Here is a 19,210-nt window from a genome sequence, read left to right on the forward strand (position 1 = left end):
CATTTATTTTTGTGTTTTACTTTCCAAACGTCATTGGTAAAAAACAGCATATTCCATTGCAGTTTAATTAAAACATCAGGAAAAAAAATATAGAAAAGCAATTTTAGATGATTTACAAAATATATACATTAAACTTATACAAATGCATACACACAGACATATATACAGTTTGTACTAAAACACCCATTTTGTATACTGTGGGGTCCAAAAGTCGACTACAAAGAACTGTACATTAAAATGATAAAAACTACTAAATTAATACAAATGTTTTTGTCTCAACGCTTCTTAAGAGCTGGCAACTACTCAAAAAATGTAATCTTTGAATTTCTATTGCAGTGGTTGCTGTAATATGAGCACTGGCTTTGTTTACTTGTTTGTAAGTGAGTCTTTAGTATTTAAGTGTCAAAAAAAAGTATATATCATTGCAGAGGAAAGTACAAACTCTTCAATTAAAAATTGAAATTTTGGGCTGCAGTTAGAAAACTTCACACTAACCAGATAGAGGTGCCAGTCTACATAAGCATAGCATATAATTACTTCAAGCTTAAAACACATTTTCTATTAAAATAATGGCTCTATGCAATCTTCAAAGTTACATAAAACAGTCTGAAGTACAACAGAGTGCTGTCTTGCATGTTACATAACCTCAAACACAATAAACATCTGTGGGAGACAAACTGTAACATCAACATACCACACTACATCTCTGATGTGCTGTCAAGGACTGCTTGAATAATGTGGATTCTGAAATTCGACGAAAAAATAATCATTTCACTTCCTGCATTGATAAACAAAAGATTAAGCAATATTTAAAGAAATAAAGTATCTGTTAACTTCTTGTCTGGAACTGGACTCAGGCTTTTGGACCCCACTGTAACATCTGTGTGTTTATGTATTTGTATATACCTGATGTATATATTGCACCATCCATATACATACAACCAAATCAAAAACAGATTTAAGACTCTCCTTAGACAAGAAAACGGTCCTCACTTAGCAGTCCTCAAGAAGTGGCCATGCAAGAGAACCGTTAAGCCTTTTTGTATTGACAGGTTAAAAAAAAAAAAGGAAATATGCAGGCAGGCTGCAGGCAGGACAGTTGAGACTTTTCAGGACTTGTTAGCATGGCCAGATACTGATGGACCTTTTGCCTTAAGTGTAGATAAAAAAAGGAGACCTACTCAAAAAACACACAAGCAATAACAACAGAAATATTGTACTTTTTGGAGGTCATGACATCAGTAATTTTATATAAAAGCCCCAAAGCACAGAGAAATGATGGGATTGATCAAAGGGGTGCTCTGACCTATGCTATGCTAATGGAACCATGGCAACAACATGTGGATGGATGGACAGCTGAGGGTTTACTGTAAGTTTAAATGTGACCCAGAAAGGGGCTTGTTTCAAGGCTTCAGGAGCTAAAGCCTTACATGTTGGAAAGTGATGTTTGGTTTGTCACTCAGACTAAAAGTTTGCATTGATATTCTTCTTATGTACAGTGAAAGCTGGGACTGTGCTGAGCAGAGACTAATTTCCAAATATAACTCGTTAAGTCTATCTCTGGTGAGTGCAATTTTCAGAAATCAAGAGTCCTGCTGAGAGTGTCCCATTGATTCTGCTCGCGGTTCTACAAGCAGCTGCTTGTATTTCCATGCAGCAGAACATAGGGAGCAGGATAAATAATAAGCACTTCATGACAGAGGACTTTAAACTCTTAATGAATGTAATCACAAACGCTGCTACAATAACTTGTCATATTAGGTTGAATGCCAATAAGCTCTCATGGGTAAAATTAGACAAACAAATCTAAAAGAGACCAAATTATCTGGGTCAAAGCAACACCAGAACAACAATTTGTAACCGACCAACAGGTATTGAAAGTATACAGGAAGCTGACAAACTTGCAAACTAATATGCACCACATCTGTAGCAGTGTTGACTGTTGTGATATACTGAAACTAATTCCTTTTTCATGTAGTGTTTACATTATTCTGTACACCCTGTGGATCTCTCCATAGCTTTGTCTACTGTGACGCATCTCATCCTTCAGGCTTTGCCCTTGACATCTTCCTCTCTTTTATTCTGTCCCTTTCCATCACTCGTCCTCTGCAGTCTTTAACTCTGTTCCATCAGAAGATACAGTTCTGGCTGCTGGCTATGCATTGTTTGATTGTCCTTTTTTCCTTCACATCCACCCTTCCCATCCCCTGCCTTGTGCCCCCTAACATATTTATATTCCCCACTTTATAACGATTCTATGCCTCGCTCTTGCTCCATCGTTCCTCCGTTTCTACTGCTGCCATATCCCACAGGGACATTTGCTCCATTGTTCCCAATTCCCTCCCCTGACTCAAAGCTCTTCTCTTCCAGCGGTTTGCCAATCCAAGCGCCGTAACCGTGGCTGCTGAGAGCTCGGAAGAACTGCTGTTTGGCGAGCTGAAAAGACATGGCTGACATCTTGGCCTGAGCGTAGGAGGGTAGGGTGAGGAGGTCAGAGCGGCCACACCGTTGGCAAATAGAGCGGAACAGACCAAACAGGTTGGACTTGGACACTCTGGACACACTCAGTTTGTTTCTACAAGGAAGACATTAGAGGGCTGTTTAGTTAAGACAAGGAACACATCACAGTTTGTCTGGCACGCTAGCATGACAGAGATCTCCTATTTACTTACTTAACTGCCTGCTACTCTTTGATACTACTTTTAGTTCAAATTGAATGAAGCTTGTGGTTACTTACTACAGTTTTTACTGAATACAGCAGAGCACTTGAGATTACACAAGAATAAAAAAAGTTTTCTCACCTTGTGTATGTTTTGTTCAGTGTTTACAAATACTGTAATTTGCCACATGTCATATTACTGAAGTCTTTGGGACGAACAGTAGTAACTCAAATTTAATTGAAACAACCGATTGTGATGCCTTTAAATAATTTGTTAAGAGGGATGTCTCTTCACAATATGACGTTTGATCAATGCCATGATGACTGATAACTCATAGAAATAAAAAAACAAAATCACATTTCTAAAAACGATTTTAGAGGCATACAGAAATAAATCAATCAAGGAATTGACTTGAATCTGTTGTTGGTTAACAGGGTTTTTCCTGGCATAAAATGAGGCAGTGGTGGTACCATCCTGATCATGTGCACATATGTAAATATGTACCGTACCTTCAACTGGCTGAAGCAAAAACTTCTTACAAGCATATTTAAACATATTTAAGGAGATTGTTGGAGTAAAGAGCCATTACCGTATTTTTCGGGACTATAAATCGCAGTTTTTTTTCATAATTTGGCCGGGGGTGCGACTTATACTCTGGAGCGACTTATGTGAAATTAACACATAACGTAAAATATCAAATAATAGCCCAGTCTATTATTTATCTCAGTCATGTAAGAGACTAGGCGTCTATCAGCAATCGTCACACACACAAACCTCAACCAGTCAAAATTCGGCGGGGGGTCATGGCAGAAGTGCATTGTGAAATAAAGATGTTACCTGTGGTGTATCTGATCGTGCTCGACTGTTCATGACTGTGTCACTCGGTGTGTGCGGTGATTGATTGTTCCTGTCTGTGTTATGAAGTTGTGCGGCTACTTAAAGAGCACATGTTACAGCCTCGCCTTCTTGTGTGATATTTATCATAGAGACCCACAATGCGCACTACAATAGTCACGCAATAACATAACACATAACCACAACACTACCTGCTAATGCTTGAGCTAAGCAGTGCATTGTCTACCTTTGGAGTTGGCGGAGTTGTTCAGAAGTGACACTGAGGAAGAAGAGTTCATTGGATTTAGTGATTAGGAGTGACAGCTTGTTTGGTAAACATACAGCATGTTCTATATGTAATAGTTATTTGAATGACTCTTACTGTAATATGTTACGTTAACATACCAGGCACGTTCTCAGTTCGTTGTTTATGCGTCATATAACGTACACTTATTCAGCCTGTTGTTCTCTATTCTATTTTTATTTTAAATTGCCTTTCAAGATGAAATGTCAATTCTTGGTGTTGGATTTTATCAAATAAATTTCCCCCAAAAATGCGACTTATACTCCAGTGCGACTTATACATGTTTTTTTCCTTCTTTATTATGCATTTTGGCTGGTGCGACTAATACTCCGGAGCGACTTATAATCTGAAAAATACGGTACTTTTTAACTGCTTGTAATAATCAGATGATGTCTGTACGGTTTCACCTACCCTAATGATTCTCATCCAAGTCATATCAGCAAAGCTGAATCATTACCCTGATGGGATGTTGGGTTTAATTTAGGAAACCTTCGCAGGATGGTTTGCATAAGGTATATGCATCTGAACACTTAGAAAGAAGATCTTTGCAAGTGCTCGGATGCAAATGCGGTTACAAATGACAGAAATCCACTAAGTGCAATGCTAGGCGTTAGGAAAACAGTATTTTCCACGAAGACATACGTCAAGAGTTTTGTTGAGAGCTGTTGGCAGTTCAGTTGTTGAGAGAAAGACAAAATCACAACTGCAGCTCTACACTCATTAAATTAATTAAATAAGTTGTTATGTGGATTATAACGGACTATATCATCAATCCAAAGCTATTACTAAACGATGTGTATTTTTATCAGTAGAAACAGGATTTGGTTAAGTTACATACCCATCCAGTTTGCCTTTGGTCCCATCCAGCACCTCTACACTGTGCTGGTCTGGAAAGCTCCAGTTCACGCTGGACTCCTTGGTCTTGCCTGTGTGCCGCGTGGAGTCATACACACTCACCCTGCCCACCTACAGTCCAAAGTGAAGAAGAGAGAGGGAGAGGGAGAGAGAGAGAGAGCATATATTGTTTATTCAGGCTAATATTGCCCTTCAGTGTCAGAGTCAGCAATTCCAAACAGAGGGTGTAAAATGAGTTGTGTAATTCATATGTCAGTGTGATGGCTGCATCGATTAGGAACAATACATTCAACCAATTTCACTAATGTGTGAATCAAAGCCTTCTGGTTAATTGATGGATGAGCCAAATTCAAAGAAGATGAGCAATGAAGAAACAGTTGTGCAGACACAAATATGAGTGTTGGCAGTCTAATTAATACTATGACAGTGACCTCAATACTCCAAAAAATAATGTCAACATTTGACATTACCAAAATCTTGCGCAGTTACCTCTGGGTGATTTAGCATGAAGGGAGAAGGAAGACTTTGGGCGAACTCTTCACCGTCTCTGGCCAGCCGACAGCAAACAGCACGTGTGAGGTGCCCGTGGCTGTACAGATAGCCTGATAGATCAGAACAACAAAGACATGTTAAAGAACAGAAATTGGAGACAAGAAGAAAAGTAAAAGTGGGAATTCACCCAATCCACTGAAGTGAAGTCTCATAAATATATTCAAAAACAACAGTATGTTTTACCAAGTGTGATGGACTTCAGGTAGATGGGATGCAGGAAGTGGGAGAGCAGTGCCCCCTGCAGACCCAGCACGTTCCAGCGCAGGATCTTATCACTGCAACTCATGGTTCGCAGCCTCTCACCATGCTGGATGCCATCCCAGGTGGGGACAATGGCACTTGACTCCACTGGGATGGTGCCCTCACCTGGCGCAAACAACACACACAGAGACAAAGGTGACAAGTCTTACTTACATACCAGGGAGTGGAATTATACACTGCACTGATACATAACTGTGAAGACATATGTATGTCCATCTCATCGCTCACCGTTCTCCACTTTGGTGCGGAGCTTGCCCTGCTTAGCATTCTCAAACAGAGGCTGATGGCCCTCGACTTCATCGCCTGACTCACTGCATGACTTGTCAAACAGAGCACCGTCCCCACAAGGTGCAGTGCTACAGATGAGAGAAAGACGAGACAAACGGTATTGATATGACACACACCGAAATGACACAGTCTAAAAGAGGAGGAACAACGCATTGATCCAAATGTGAAACATTGATGCATCGGAGAAGGAAAGAGGAGAGCATGTGGGGGAAGGTGAACAAGGAGAAAGAAAACATGTGACACTCCCACCTGATGTAGAGGTGAAAGGTGATGTCAGATTTGATTTGCAGTTTGTTTTCCTTTGCTGGCTCAAATATACTGTCATCTGTGCCATCATAGTGCTTGAGCAGCTCAATGTACAGAAACCTGAGAGGAAAGGAGACAGTGAGGTAGACTTATAAATAATGTCCTGCAGACTGGGTATTGGAGAAGAGCGGGTTATTTCCACAACAGAAGGAGAGAGATAAAGAGCAAGATCTATTTCTACCGAACAAATCCCCTTCTGGAGATGATTTCAGCATGGCAATCATTAACTGTGTCCCCTTTAAGGCTCAGTTCCTCCCCTTTAACACAGCGGTTTCCTGACAGAAAAAAAAAAGACAAGAGACACATACAATGTCAAAGTACACAACAATGCAATGCCTCTTGGTTCTACAGTGACCTAGTTCTGATGGTCCTGTACTCTGACAGTACATGCCTCTGAGCACAGAATCCATTAAAATTCCTCACATCATGGAAAAATGCAGTGACATTTTTATGTTGCAACACAACTTTCTATACCTATGGCTGTTATAACAAAAAGACCCTTTACTTCATCAGGTCTTTCCTAAAGTTAAAGGATATACCAGTTCCCAAGCTGACAACAGTCCCCAGGCCCTCCCCCCTCCGCATGACGATGGTGGCCAGAATCTTGCGTCCCAGAAGGCTGTGCTGGATACGTGTGGTCAGGGCGTTGAAACGCTGGTGACTCAACATTGCTATCTGGTCATGCAAAGTGCTCCCACTCACTGGAAGCTATAGAGAGGGATGTATACAGAACAGGAGGCAAAATAGAAATGAAATGAGGATTATTCAATATTCGGTGTCATATTGTCTGAAATTTGACTGTGCAATGTTATGATACATCTTAGAATAACTAGCCTAGTAAAATGTTAAGGCTTTCAAAACAAATCTAAGGCTGTTCTGACAATACGGTAGGAAAAAAAAGAGACCATGTAATGTTTGTATCCTGTCTATACAAAGTAACCACTTCCTATAGCCGTTATAAAGCTTGAGCCTTTTAGTGAAAAGAACAAATTCAGTAATTGTGAAGCAGTTAGTGTCAGTGTTTTACTCAAGTGAGGTGGTTAGTCAATTACATGCTGGTGTTGACTGTAATTCCGTTATGTCCTGCATTATCTCCATGCTGAGCCAGAGAAGGCTCATGTTTCATGATAGCCATTCAAAAATCAGTACCTCAGCTGGGATAAGCTCTCCGGTGCGGGCTGCCCTCTCAGCCTCTCCAATCAGAACCCGTAGAGCTGCATCTGCTGCTTCCTGTTTTCCCTGTTTCTTGTTGGATGCACACACTGGAGGGAACCAGCGTCCACCCAGCTTGGCCTGGTAGGTGAACCTGAAATTAGAGGAGGATTTAACAGGGTTCTCACTCACTTTGAGAACAAAGGATACCATGGAAACCAATAGGGAGCGAAACACAAAAATCCTTTTGAGCATTTTCCTTAGCATGGTTGCTAAAGAGAGATTAGGCAAAAATACCTTAATTTATGTTCCCAAACTTTAAATTATTATGGAAAATATTTTTTCTTAGATACACAAAGAACATATTTTACCACGCACATGGTAACCCAGACAGAGAGAGATTATTTTCAGATATTAATGTAAATTGTATGTTTTGTGCATTCATGTAGTCCACACATACTTAGGCTCGTGTGGTGGCCCAGACTGACCCACCAGTCGGATCTCAGCAGCAAAGCCACGTGCTCTGGCATACTCCAGAAGACCTGACACTGCGTTGTTGTTGAGGTGGTTAATGAGGTCCCCAACCCCTGCCTCGTGTGCTGCTCGCAACTCATCTGCAGTCAAAGGGGGTAAAGACGGACATGTTGTCCCAGAACCACTGCCATCACTATCACTGGAAGAACCCAGAGGCAACTGAGGCTGGAGAAGAGAGGAGTGGAGAAAAAAAAAAGACGTATAAGTATGCGGAAACAGAGCACAAGAGCATAAGCAATCTGCTGTTTTAATAAAGGCCTTTCACTTATTTGGGGGATATTCAAAGCCCACTTTCCTCCCAAATAAAGAACTCGAGTTATGGTCTGCTTCTCACTACTCACCTTATTGAGCTGCAGTCTCCCGTCTGCCATTAATTCTTTGACAGCCTCCTCTGCTGCCAGCTGGCGGGCTGCCTTCTTGCTTGGAGCTGAGGCCTCTCCAAACAGGCTCTCTCCGACCTTCACCCTGTACATGAACCTGAACACAGGGAAGACTGAGATCAGGCTATGTCAAAATTGCCCAACTTATCATATTCAGAGAACTGTGGCGATGCAACAGAGCAGAGCCTATGGTGTACTAGTGATCAAAACAGATGCATGCCGCGATTTCAGAAAAGTGACCTGAGAAACACAAAAGTTTTATTGTTTCTACCAGCTGGCTGCCCAAAGGGATGGATCATGAACAGAACGAGTGGCACAGAGGGAATGGACAGAGATAGCATTGTGTCTTTGTCAGCTGACTATATTACTCAGGACATATTGAACAGAAATAGCTGAATAGCTGTTCCCTGAGGAGGAACTTGCAGTGTGAAGGAGCCAGTACCTTGGGTCATGTGGAGGGCCAGCCTGCCCAGTGATGATGAATTCGATGGGGTTCCCGCTGCGCTGGCTGTACTCCATCAGGACAGACACTGGATTCTTCCCACCAGGCAAAGAGCGGGACAGTGGTTGCTGAGGTCCCTCCACTGTCCCCATCCCCTCTGCACTACTTGTCCCAAAAAGAGCCCCTGTGCCTTCAGTTGACCCCTTGTAGACAGTGAAGGAGAAATAATATATATATCAATTAAGTATGTCTCTCTGGTGACTGCAGTTTTGAATAAAATAAGTACTGATGTATTCAAACTTTTTAATCAGGGTCGCAAAATAATCACAAACAAAATGTTGGCCAACAAAACCTGTTTAACTTCAGATGTATTAAATGTAGTGATCTCTACAAACATGCTAAGTGCCTGCACAATCTCAGGTGTTTAAGGCAATTTGTTTTTTGTTTGGCTAGTGGGGGATTTTTTTCTTCACATTCAAACACAATCTTACACTGGTGTCTGGGAGTAGATCCATCGCTTGGTCCATGTTGGCAGTATTTCCCTCATCCCCTGTGCTCGATCCCCCCTGCATCTCACCGATGAGAATGCGCAGGGTGGCTGCAGCAGCATCCTTTTTTGCAACTTTCTTACTCGAAGCCTCTGCGACAGGAAACAGCCTCCCATTAAGCATCACCTGCATACGAAATCTGAAAGGGGGCAGAGAAAGTATCCAGATGAGACACTGCGATCTATGAATACATGATTAATTGAGCGGCTACCATTTACTTTGTTGCATAACAAGAATTACAATTTTCCTTCTTAATTGGCAGCATCATGTGTCTTCATCAGGGTAGATTTATTTGTCACAGCCTTTGAATCGATGGATTTTTCAAGTGCTTTACCGAGGGTAACAAACATAAAATAATGTACATCACAGTTAAACAACAGATAGCCCTTTTTAGGAATGCACTGACCCCATTTTTTCTTTCCTGGTCCCTCAACTAAGAGTATCTGCTAATGCGGATTACTGCTGATATCAGTGCTCCTTTCCCCCAAAATTCAAGATTAACACAGAAGCAAACTCGGGTTTTCAGTGGCACTGTAGCCTGCTGTGACTTAATGAATGAACTGATATGACAATTATCACAGATTCATTAATTTTACTCAATTAAAATTTTAAGGTAACAAAGAGTAGATTATGTGACAAACCTTGGGTCATGAGAAGGTCCGGACTGGTCGAGGAGCAGGAACTCACAGTTCTGGCCCAGATACTGGGCATATTCCATGAGGCCGCTGACAGGGTTCTTCAACCTCACTTCCTGTAATTTGGCCCACAGGTTCTGGGGAGGTGGAGCAGCCAGCGACACAGCTACAGTTCCCACAGAGTTGGCCTGCTCTGCTGCCAGTTTACCAGCGTCTGTCTCTCTGCGAATGGCATTGAGGAACTCTGGGATGTCGTCAGTGGCCCACTGTCCTTCGTTGGTCTCTTCGTCTTTAAATGTGATAAAGTCGGAGGGCTGGAGCAAGGATTTGGACTTAAAGGGAAAAGCAGAGGTAAAGGGTTAATGAAATCAGTTTACAACTCCAGTGCTGATAACCCAGTAGTAGTTTAACAATTTCCATTTCTGTGGGAAATTCCGATTATGTGACCATCAAAGTTGAACTATTTAGGTCAATTAGATTTCACTATATTATGTGTGTGTGTGTATATATATATATATTTTAAAACCTAATTTGTATTTATATAAATTTAATCTTTGCGGTTAAATTTTGCTTTCTTATCGTGTGGTATCATTCTAGTCATACAAATGCAAATCACCTTAACACCATTAAAGAAATATAAAAATAAAAAGCACAGAAAATGTTCCTACCGCTTTATTACGACTTTGCTCTGGCGTCCAACCCTCTGGGAGTGGCAGTGGCTTGAGGCCTGGTACTGGCGGTAGTGGCGATGGCAGAGAGACAGACCCTTCTACCTTCTCATCTTTAATGGGTACCTTCCCCACCCATTTCCCCTCAGTGCAGGAGCTCTTTGTTGCTTTAAGGCTCCTTTCCATCCTCTCTCTGCGGTGGGTGGAAAGCTCCCAGGTAGGAGGATGAACTTCAGAATTCTTAATTACTTCACCTTGCTTCTCCAGTGAGTAAAGGGTGGGGTTGACTTGCTTGGCACTCCTAAGACCCACATTCTTGGATATAACGAGAGCAGTTGCCTCCCCTGAAGTCAGGAGGTACTGCAGGACTGCCTCCTTCTGGTCTGTCATTGTGGGAAGCTCCAATTCCGGCTCAGGGGAGCTGGTGCTAGTGCCGGGATGTTGGTTCTCCTGCTGCTGACCTTTTGCTGGTGACTGGGATTCTTCAGAGTCTGAAGAGGAGCAGTTAGAAGAACTGGATTCTGTGTCAGAGTTGTCGCCTTTGCCTTGTCCCCTGTTTTCTGCGGTTTCTGTTTTTAGCTCAACCTTGGCTTCAGGTTCTGGAGGGTGTCCTGAGTCGACACACAGATGGGAAGGTGGACTTTGTACAGAGCTTTGATCTTCCTCGCCTCTGAGAGGTTCTCTGTAAAGACACCACTCTGGAGGCAGGAGTCCTTGCTTGATAGCTTTCTGCGAGCGCTCCAAGAAGTAAAGAGCCTGGTTGACTATCTTTTTGGGCAGACGCAGTTTTTTGGCTAACAATTTTGCAGAAACGCTCTCATTTGGCCTCAAAGCAGCCAAAGCCCTGTGAACCTGGCCCTGGACGTCAGTGGTAGTGCAATTAACTTTAGCAGAACTGGGATTTGCCAAACTGCTGGATGCAGAATGTCTGCCAAACCGTTCTCCTCTTCTGTTGGGCCTGTCTTGATGAAGGGACAAACTCCTAAAATTGTCACACACAGAGTCTGTTTGACCGCGCCAGTGTCTGTTGGGGTATTGGCTGTCGTCTGCACCTTGTAACTGGTTTTGATTCAAGTGTCGAGGGCCTGGGGTTACTAGCGGGGCTCCTGGGTGTACAAAATTGTGGCCCTGACTATACCCCCCTCTGTCCCTTGGGCGGCTATTGGGGTATGGATATCTACTGTAGCTTGGCTGGGATGAGGAACTAGGCCACCTGTCGCTTACCACTCCAGCTCCCCCTCCACGTGGACTGGCTCTAAACTGTGGCGCTTCAGAGCTCCGTCCTCTCAGGAACTCTGCCTGTAGGTACTGAAAGGAATTGGGAGCAGGATTGGGGTCGTGATTCTGATTGTATGAACTGTTAAGTGTGTCTGGTTTAGGGGACACTTTATTATAGTTTGGTATGGGTGGAGCAGAAGGGATAAGAGAAGGAGCTCGGGGAACCTGAATGGGCACGGAACGGGCAGGGGTGTTGTAGTAACTTGAATATGGGCTCTGCTGTGGGCTACCTCTAGCGTACAGTGAGCCTGGGCCAGGTCTGTAGTAATTCTCCTTGGCCTGGAAGTCAGGGGGTGGATTTCTGTGATAGTGTTCTTTGTAAGGCCCTCCTCTACCTCTGCTCATAGCGCAGGGGTTGAGCGTGAAGGGGGCCGGTGCAGCTTGATGTGTAGTTTCTGTATGAGTGTATGTCCACTATCACAAACAGCAGACCCTGATGGAAAGTCAGGGCAGGCCAGTTGCACCAGAGCACCTGAAATACCAACAAAGGACAATGTCAGGAGAATAAAATAGGAAGAAATAAATAACAGCAAGATAAATGAATGGGGTAAGAATGAGCAGCAGCATGGAGGGAAAAAGAAAAGTGTCCTTGGATAAGTCAGTGAATCTATAACTGCATCAAGGACGTGATCCTAAACGCTTGCCTTTTTGAAATATGCAGTATAAAAATACCATGCATCTGCCATATCAGTGTTTTATCCCTTCAGAAGCATTTATATTGAAAAGTTAAGAATATACTATGGTATATACAATTGCCTTCCATGCTTAAAAATTACACCTTAATGTACATTATAAGCAATACCGCCCAGCCTAATTATATTCAGTAGACAGTGAAATATCTGGGTTTTAGGGGAGACAAATAGATTATGTGCAGAGGATAAATTTTCACGTACACCAACACTTTCAACATTGTTGTGTATGTCTTCAGATTATCCCCTATCCAGTCTACAAGGATACTGAAGGGTGACATACTGTCTCTCCCAGTCACACTGTAACTTAATCCCAAGGTAAAAGGGTGGTGATTAATAATTCAGACCTTCTTGTGACTATTCTGTTTTATTTCTGGCCTTACAAATTATTGCTGGGTCTGGATCCATAGCGGAGAGGAAAAGTGAGACAATGATGCCGACAAAGGGGACAGTTCCAAGGACTCTGCTGCCCATCAATGACAGGCTGTGGACAGAGAATCATGCAGTTGCAGGCTGAAAGTCCCGTCTGTAATGATAAGGTTTTGCAGAGCTAGGTTTATTCCTTCCTCCAAAAATAAAAATACACATAAAAACACTTAATGAGTAGAAATGCAGAGCCTGCATAGTCCAGAATTCCAATATCCTTCTATGGTACAACAAACATTGATTACGCCTCAAGTGTCATATCTGACAACACTCAATAATGTATTTATCAGTGAGACTGACAACAAGGAGGCCCCCAATACTGAGTCAGGTTTCATCCCCTCTGGCCCAGTCAGCATCACTGGTCTGTCACACAGAGATGAGCAGCCCGAACACTGCCACATTAATAGAGAACACCATAGTGTTGGTTCATCACAGTAATATAGGCCGACAGGGCCGGAAGCTCAGGGGCCAAACAGGGCTGGAGCTGACTCATCTTGACCCCAATGCAAGGCAACAGTTGACGGCCAAAATAACAACTGTGTTTTTCAGAACCCACTGTCATTATCCTTCTATCTGCTTTGAGCCTTAGGAAAGGCATGGGCAAGACTACCAATTGGACAAATTATGAATTAACTCTTTTGCACACTTAACAGTTATGTCAATACACAGCCGAGCTAAATGCCACCATTGCACGGTCTGATGTTCCAACTTATTCTTCATCACTGAGACTTCCGTTGTTTTGTCTTGTTGTTTGGAAAGTAATTAATTACATTTACTCAAGTGCTGAACTTGAGTAAAATTCTGAGGTACTTCTACTCCACTTCATTTCAGGTGGACTGTTGTACTTTTTACTTCACTATATTTATTTGGAAGATTTAGGAACTAGTTAGTTTACAGATTAAAATTATTAATACAAAATAATATTAATAAATGAAATAACATGTATGGCTTTACATTAAGCTACACAGCAGTATATAAAGTCAATTAAATTGGCCGCAACTTTAAAGCGATTTTTTTTATCAAAATACAGATAATTATAGTCTCATAATAATATAATATTCTGAAATGGACCAAGAGTACTTTTACTTTTTGTACTTTGAGTACATTTTTATGCAAATACTACTACTACTAACATTTTGAATGCATACTTGTAACAGAGTAATTCTACAGTGTAGCATTACTACTTTTACAGAAGTAAAAGCTCTGAATAAGTCTGGCAAAAAATGAAGCCTGGTACATGCTCCAAATTCGGTGCACAAAGCTTTACATGTACAAACAACACACAACATGTCCTGGTACCACAAGGCCTACTGGGCTCAAAGAGTATTGTGGATCTCACCTACAGAGGCGTCAAGTGGCAGCGATGATTCAAAAAAGTGGGAGGTTTTTACGTTGCTGCTCCTGTAGCCTCCCAAGATGACTTAAACTGAGACTCAGAATTAAGAATAAATAAATCATAGAGTAAACGTATAAAGTAAGTAGTATGGAAACGGTTATAGATTAAAAACGGTTAAATATGTTATCGTTTAATTTCGTGAAATGGCAAAAAGGTTTTCCAACCACAGGGTCTTCTGCTTTGGATGAGAGAGGTCCGTTTGTGTCGCGTCCACAGTGGGAACAGGTGGGATTTCGCTCGCTTATAAAGGCTGGATGAATGCAGTGTTGCAAAAATAGGCTGCTCACTATCGCACCACGAAAAGTCAGGGAAATCCACCCTATTACTTACTTGTGTTAGTAAAAGGGAAACAGAATTATGTTTCGATTTCATTTCTTAGTTAGGTTTCTATTGTGGTCACGTGACCCGCAGATGCGCACGCAGATAGACGGGCGCCATTTTTCGGTACGCCGTCCGTACTTTAATTTGTCCGTGGGACAGACAGGTGGACTGACGCGCAGGGATAAAGGTGAGCAGGAGTAAAGTCATAAACACATAGCTCTTCTGTGACTGAAAAAATAATAATAATGCTTTATACAGTACTGTGGCAGAGGAGACAACGTCACTCAGATCCCATTCTCACATTCAAAATAAAAGACTGATGGAGACTAATAGTAATGTAATACCTTTTAGGAGATACAAACATCACAGCAAAAACAATGGGCTCTTGTTACAGGATTGTGTGGTCCCTTTTCCCACATGTGATCTTATAACATTGCTGTATTCACTCATTAACACAGAAAGCGGTGCACTCACATTGAGATATGATCAAATAAAAGCACAACTTTTACCATCGGTGTGCGTGATTTCCCACCATTTTAGTAAACGCGTCAAATATCTGTTAGCATTATTAGCATATTTAATTAAAGTAATTTGAAGTGATTTGGATGTTATTTCAAACATGTAAACAGGAAAGCATGAAAGGTAATACAGAAAACATTAATATTTCACAACTAAAAAGCATAAAGCTACTGGCACTTATTCTACCTGTACTAACACACTAACATCCTGACACTTATTCTTCTTTTACACTTTATACTTGTTGTTAGGTTAAAATGTTTTTGTATAATTGCACTGTCGTTATTTGCTGCTCTGTGTGCCCCCCCTCTGTGTGTGTGTTAATTGCCCCCCGGGGACAAATAAAGTTTTTTTAATTGAATTGAATAAAGCTACATGAATAACAAATACTCGATATTTTTCTTTTTTTGACATGTCCGAAAAGAGACATATTTAATCTCACCTCTTCTCCATAATTCAGTGTTAGTTAAATTGCAGCTTCCTCTGTCATACATTTATTTAATAACTAATCTTTTTTTTTTTAACTTTACTTAACAAGTATCTTACTAATGCATTTTATTTCTTACATATTCCCATAAAATTCGATATTGTGATTTATTGCATACGTATTACATCTAATCTCTTTGACCTCCGGTATAGATATGTAACAATATGCATCACTGGACACCCACAGTGACTTTAAATATTACAAAAAGCTACTAGTGGACATATATAAAACAGTCTAATAATGATTGTATTTGCTTGTTTGTATTTCGTTTTTGTAATATTTTATCTGAATGCCATTTTATAATTTGATGTCATTGTATGTGTTTCTTTCCAATTAGCACTTTGAATGACATTGTTGTTAAAAGGTGCTCAACAAATACACTTGCCTAACGTTACACACAGTTTCACACTTACTCATGTTCGCTGTTATCCTTTGCTTTTGCTTGGCTTAACGTAAAAAGTATAACTTCAGCAGCTAAGGTTACAGGTCATACGTTACTTAAATGTGATTAAACACACCCCGACACGTGTGTTGGGAGAAATATCTCTCTGAAAGCGTGACGTTTAAAGCCATGTTTAAAATATGAACGGTGTGAGCAGCTGCTGCCATGCCAACTGAACATCGTTCTTCCTTCAGCTAACGTTAGCTAACGTAGCCGCACTGGCACTGCACCATTTCCAACTGTCGCCTGCAGCACCGCGCTTCACTGCCAGTTAACACCAAAACACTGAAACATACACTTCCCCGAAGTCATGCAAATGGTGTAAAGAACCACAGTGGCTTTAATCGATTACCTGAGCTCGCAGTTTATCGCTTCAATGGGGTCTTGTTGGTGTGAAATATGTTAACGCGGTGATGGCGGTGATACAAACAATCAAAAGAACTGGTGCGCGAAGGAGTGACGTTGGTTGCTTGCGACCGACTCAGAGAGCCACAGCGTCGCGTGTAGATGACGCGGCCAATCGGCAAGGTTCGAATAGTTTTTTGGACGTATCCTTCGCAGGGTTTAACTCATGGGTTTAACATTTTGGGTAGTGGATACCTTCGGAGTAAACCAAACTATCAGCCAAAAGACATTGGAATATATGACATATTGGAGTATGGTATCTCTTTTAGCTGTGTTTTTTTAATAGCTGTGCTGGACATATTATCTCGCATGACACAATAATAAAAACATGTACGTTTATCCACTCCCTTCATGGTTACATACTCATCTACCTAGCAGTGCCCCCAGCTCATGAACTACCACTTCACCAGGGGGTAGGACATTCAGTAGTTCAAGAATATTAACAATGGAACATCTATTCTTTTCTTGTAATTCATCTAATTAACTGGTTCTCAAACTGTGGTACTTGTACCACTGGTGGTACTCAAGCTCTCTTTTGTGGTACTATAAGGAATCTCTAAAATAAAAAAAGGAAACAGTAATTACTAAATTAAAGTTTGAATATGTAGGATCTTCATCAAAAGCTATGTTTGTTTGTTGTTGTTTTTTTAAAAAGGGGGTTTGTAGGGTTACTGAAAGAATTGCTTTTCCATTTTTTAGGGATTTGACAATGACTTTCTGTCACGCCGTGTTTACATTGTACCAGCCAAGAGCTGGAAGCAGAAAGAAAACAGAAAGAAAGAAAACCAGAGTGGTTGAGAAAGAAAATCAAAAGTAGCTCAGTCCATAGGTGACTCGGCTTGGAACTGTAGCCGGTTCAAGTCCCTGTGTGGACCATGAATGGAGTGTGGGCTGGTGGCTGGAGAGGTGCCAGTTCATCCATTTGGCACCCCCCTTGCTCTGACATCGATCCATTAATTGCATGTATATAGGTCCTGTGTGTGTGTGTGTGTGTATGTATTTCGGGCTTGTGTGTGTGTAACATGAACAATATAATAACAGAGTGAAACATTTTCCCTTTGCGGAATTAATAAAATAATAATTCTACTTCTTCTTTTTCAAGATTCAAGATTCAAGAAGCTTTATTTATCCCGAGGGAAATTATTGTGCAACAGTTTCAATACAAAAATGGGAAAGGATCAGAGTAACAATAAGCTAACATAATCAAATCAAAATAATGCTAACGTGGAATAAATCAAACAATTAACTAAATGTGACAGAGTGCAACAGACATTGTGTCTAAGCGTAGGTATATACAATATACAACAATACGCACTGTGCAGTTTAGCAGCAGATTGAAATAAAATAAGTACAAACTAAATAAGTGAGAAGGAGCGATAAGTGATAACAGTGTTAAAAATGTAGCAGCATTTCCTACAGTTAGTTGGACCGGTCCCAGCCGGGTCAGAAGCGTACATGAACTGATGAGGCCTCTTGGACAAGAGGTGAAACATCTTCCCAGACAAATAACCAAGTCCAGTTGCTTTAGACTGAAATTGCTCGGGGATAACGATGACCTGGACAAATGAGAACATTCATAGTGTCTAGAGATAGTGTCTCTTTTTCACTTTTGTTTACGTTGCAATGTAATATTGAATATTCTGCTCAGCTTTCAAAGCGTTTCTCTATGATGAATGTTTCATGCTTATACAATTTGTATTCTGAAATATTGAATAAATCATTTTAAAAAAGAGGTAGGATTTCTTCTTCTATCTTTCATCTCAATGATTCTGCTACCATTATGTCACTCGAGCAGGTTTCTTGTCTCTTAAATTCAAATTTGCTTCTTCTTTGGCCAAAGTAGTTTAATTTTGCACAAGCAGAACATTCAGGGTTTACATGTTATCCCCGCTTCCATTACTGTGTCAGTTTTCTCACAGGTAAATATTAACTTAGGTTTCATCTATCATTTCCTTTTTTTAGCCTATGTCTGGCACTTTTCAAAAACAAAGTTTTAAAAATGACAAAACAATAGGCAACAAAATTAATAAAACAAATCTAAAATAGATGAGTAAATAGAACAATTACAGGTTAGGAGTGGGCAATAAATATGCTACAGATGTTGACAAAAAGGCAGAACTCCTGTATACAAATAGCAGGTACTTTACTAACATATCCAGTGGGTGTCAGCATTTCTCTTCGAATGTACTGATGTCAGATCTTACCAGTTACTGTAAAAAAAAAAAAAAAAAAGCAGCTTTTGAATTCTACTGGCTGGTGAACATCAGAAAATAACTGTAATAACTAAAAAACTGGTGTTTGACTTATTTAAAACTGTTCCCTTGTAGGTCATAGAGTGTTTACACAGAACATTATTATTTCCCCTCCCTTAATTTCCTTCCCAAGCATTAAGTTAAAGACACCAGGATTTCTGCTGCAATATAATCCGATGAATTGTATCCATCAACTCAAAAATGTAAATCCCCTTAGAGATGCTGCAGTCTATGTTACCAAGCCCAGAGGGGAAAACACAGTGAGTATGAATGACAGGACATCTGATGTGACGACAGGTAAGTACACATCGTGAAGCATGGATGGTAAATCTGAGCTGTTGGTCAGGGTATGCCCAGCTCTCAGTAGCTGTCTGACTTCGATAAACAGCATCTTCCTCTTCAGAGGAGTATTCTCGTTTCACTGCATCTCCCACTCACTCTGTCTCTCTCCCTCTCTCTTTCCCCTCCTTACCCTTCTCTGCCACTGCCAGTATCCCACTCTCTCCACTTGTTTTCTACAACCTTTCTTTCTCCTCAGACCTCACTCTTAATCTCACTCTCCCCCTTTTTTCATCCTCC

The 19,210-nt window shown here is 41.1% G+C and overlaps 1 protein-coding gene across 3 annotated transcripts; it reads right to left on the reverse strand.

Annotated features, from left to right (window-relative positions):
- adar (adenosine deaminase RNA specific) lies at positions 1 to 16,441 on the reverse strand. Of its 3 annotated transcripts, none has more exons than XM_083918740.1 (17): positions 16,327 to 16,441; positions 10,420 to 12,169; positions 9,758 to 10,083; positions 9,060 to 9,255; positions 8,569 to 8,771; positions 8,088 to 8,223; positions 7,673 to 7,911; positions 7,210 to 7,366; positions 6,600 to 6,768; positions 6,242 to 6,335; positions 6,004 to 6,120; positions 5,695 to 5,822; positions 5,389 to 5,571; positions 5,143 to 5,255; positions 4,637 to 4,764; positions 3,742 to 3,774; positions 1 to 2,575 (listed from the first exon to the last, which is right to left on the reverse strand). In XM_083918740.1, exons 2-17 carry the CDS (start codon positions 12,040 to 12,042, stop codon positions 2,245 to 2,247), a joined length of 4,176 nt encoding a protein of 1,391 aa, XP_083774866.1. In that variant the 5' UTR covers positions 12,043 to 12,169; positions 16,327 to 16,441; the 3' UTR covers positions 1 to 2,244. The 3 variants fall into 3 exon arrangements, with proteins under 3 accessions (XP_083774866.1, XP_083774867.1, XP_083774868.1); XM_083918742.1 differs by having other exon boundaries at positions 2,494 to 2,575; positions 3,707 to 3,774; XM_083918741.1 differs by lacking the exon at positions 3,742 to 3,774.
- Positions 16,442 to 19,210: the final 2,769 nt, after the last annotated feature.

The sequence above is a fragment of the Echiichthys vipera genome (assembly GCF_963691815.1).
Source record: "Echiichthys vipera genome assembly, chromosome: 8".
NCBI lineage: Eukaryota > Metazoa > Chordata > Actinopteri > Perciformes > Trachinidae > Echiichthys > Echiichthys vipera.

Coding starts and splice junctions, on each gene's coding strand:
- adar (XM_083918740.1), bottom strand. CDS start 12,042: ATGAGCAGAGGTAGAGGAGGGCCTTACAAAGAACACTATCACAGAAAT. Junction 5,823..6,003: donor ACCTTTCACCTCTACATCAG/GTGGGAGTGTCA, acceptor TCTCATCTGTAG/CACTGCACCTTGTGGGGACG. Junction 4,765..5,142: donor TCATGCTAAATCACCCAGAG/GTAACTGCGCAA, acceptor TTTGGACTGTAG/GTGGGCAGGGTGAGTGTGTA.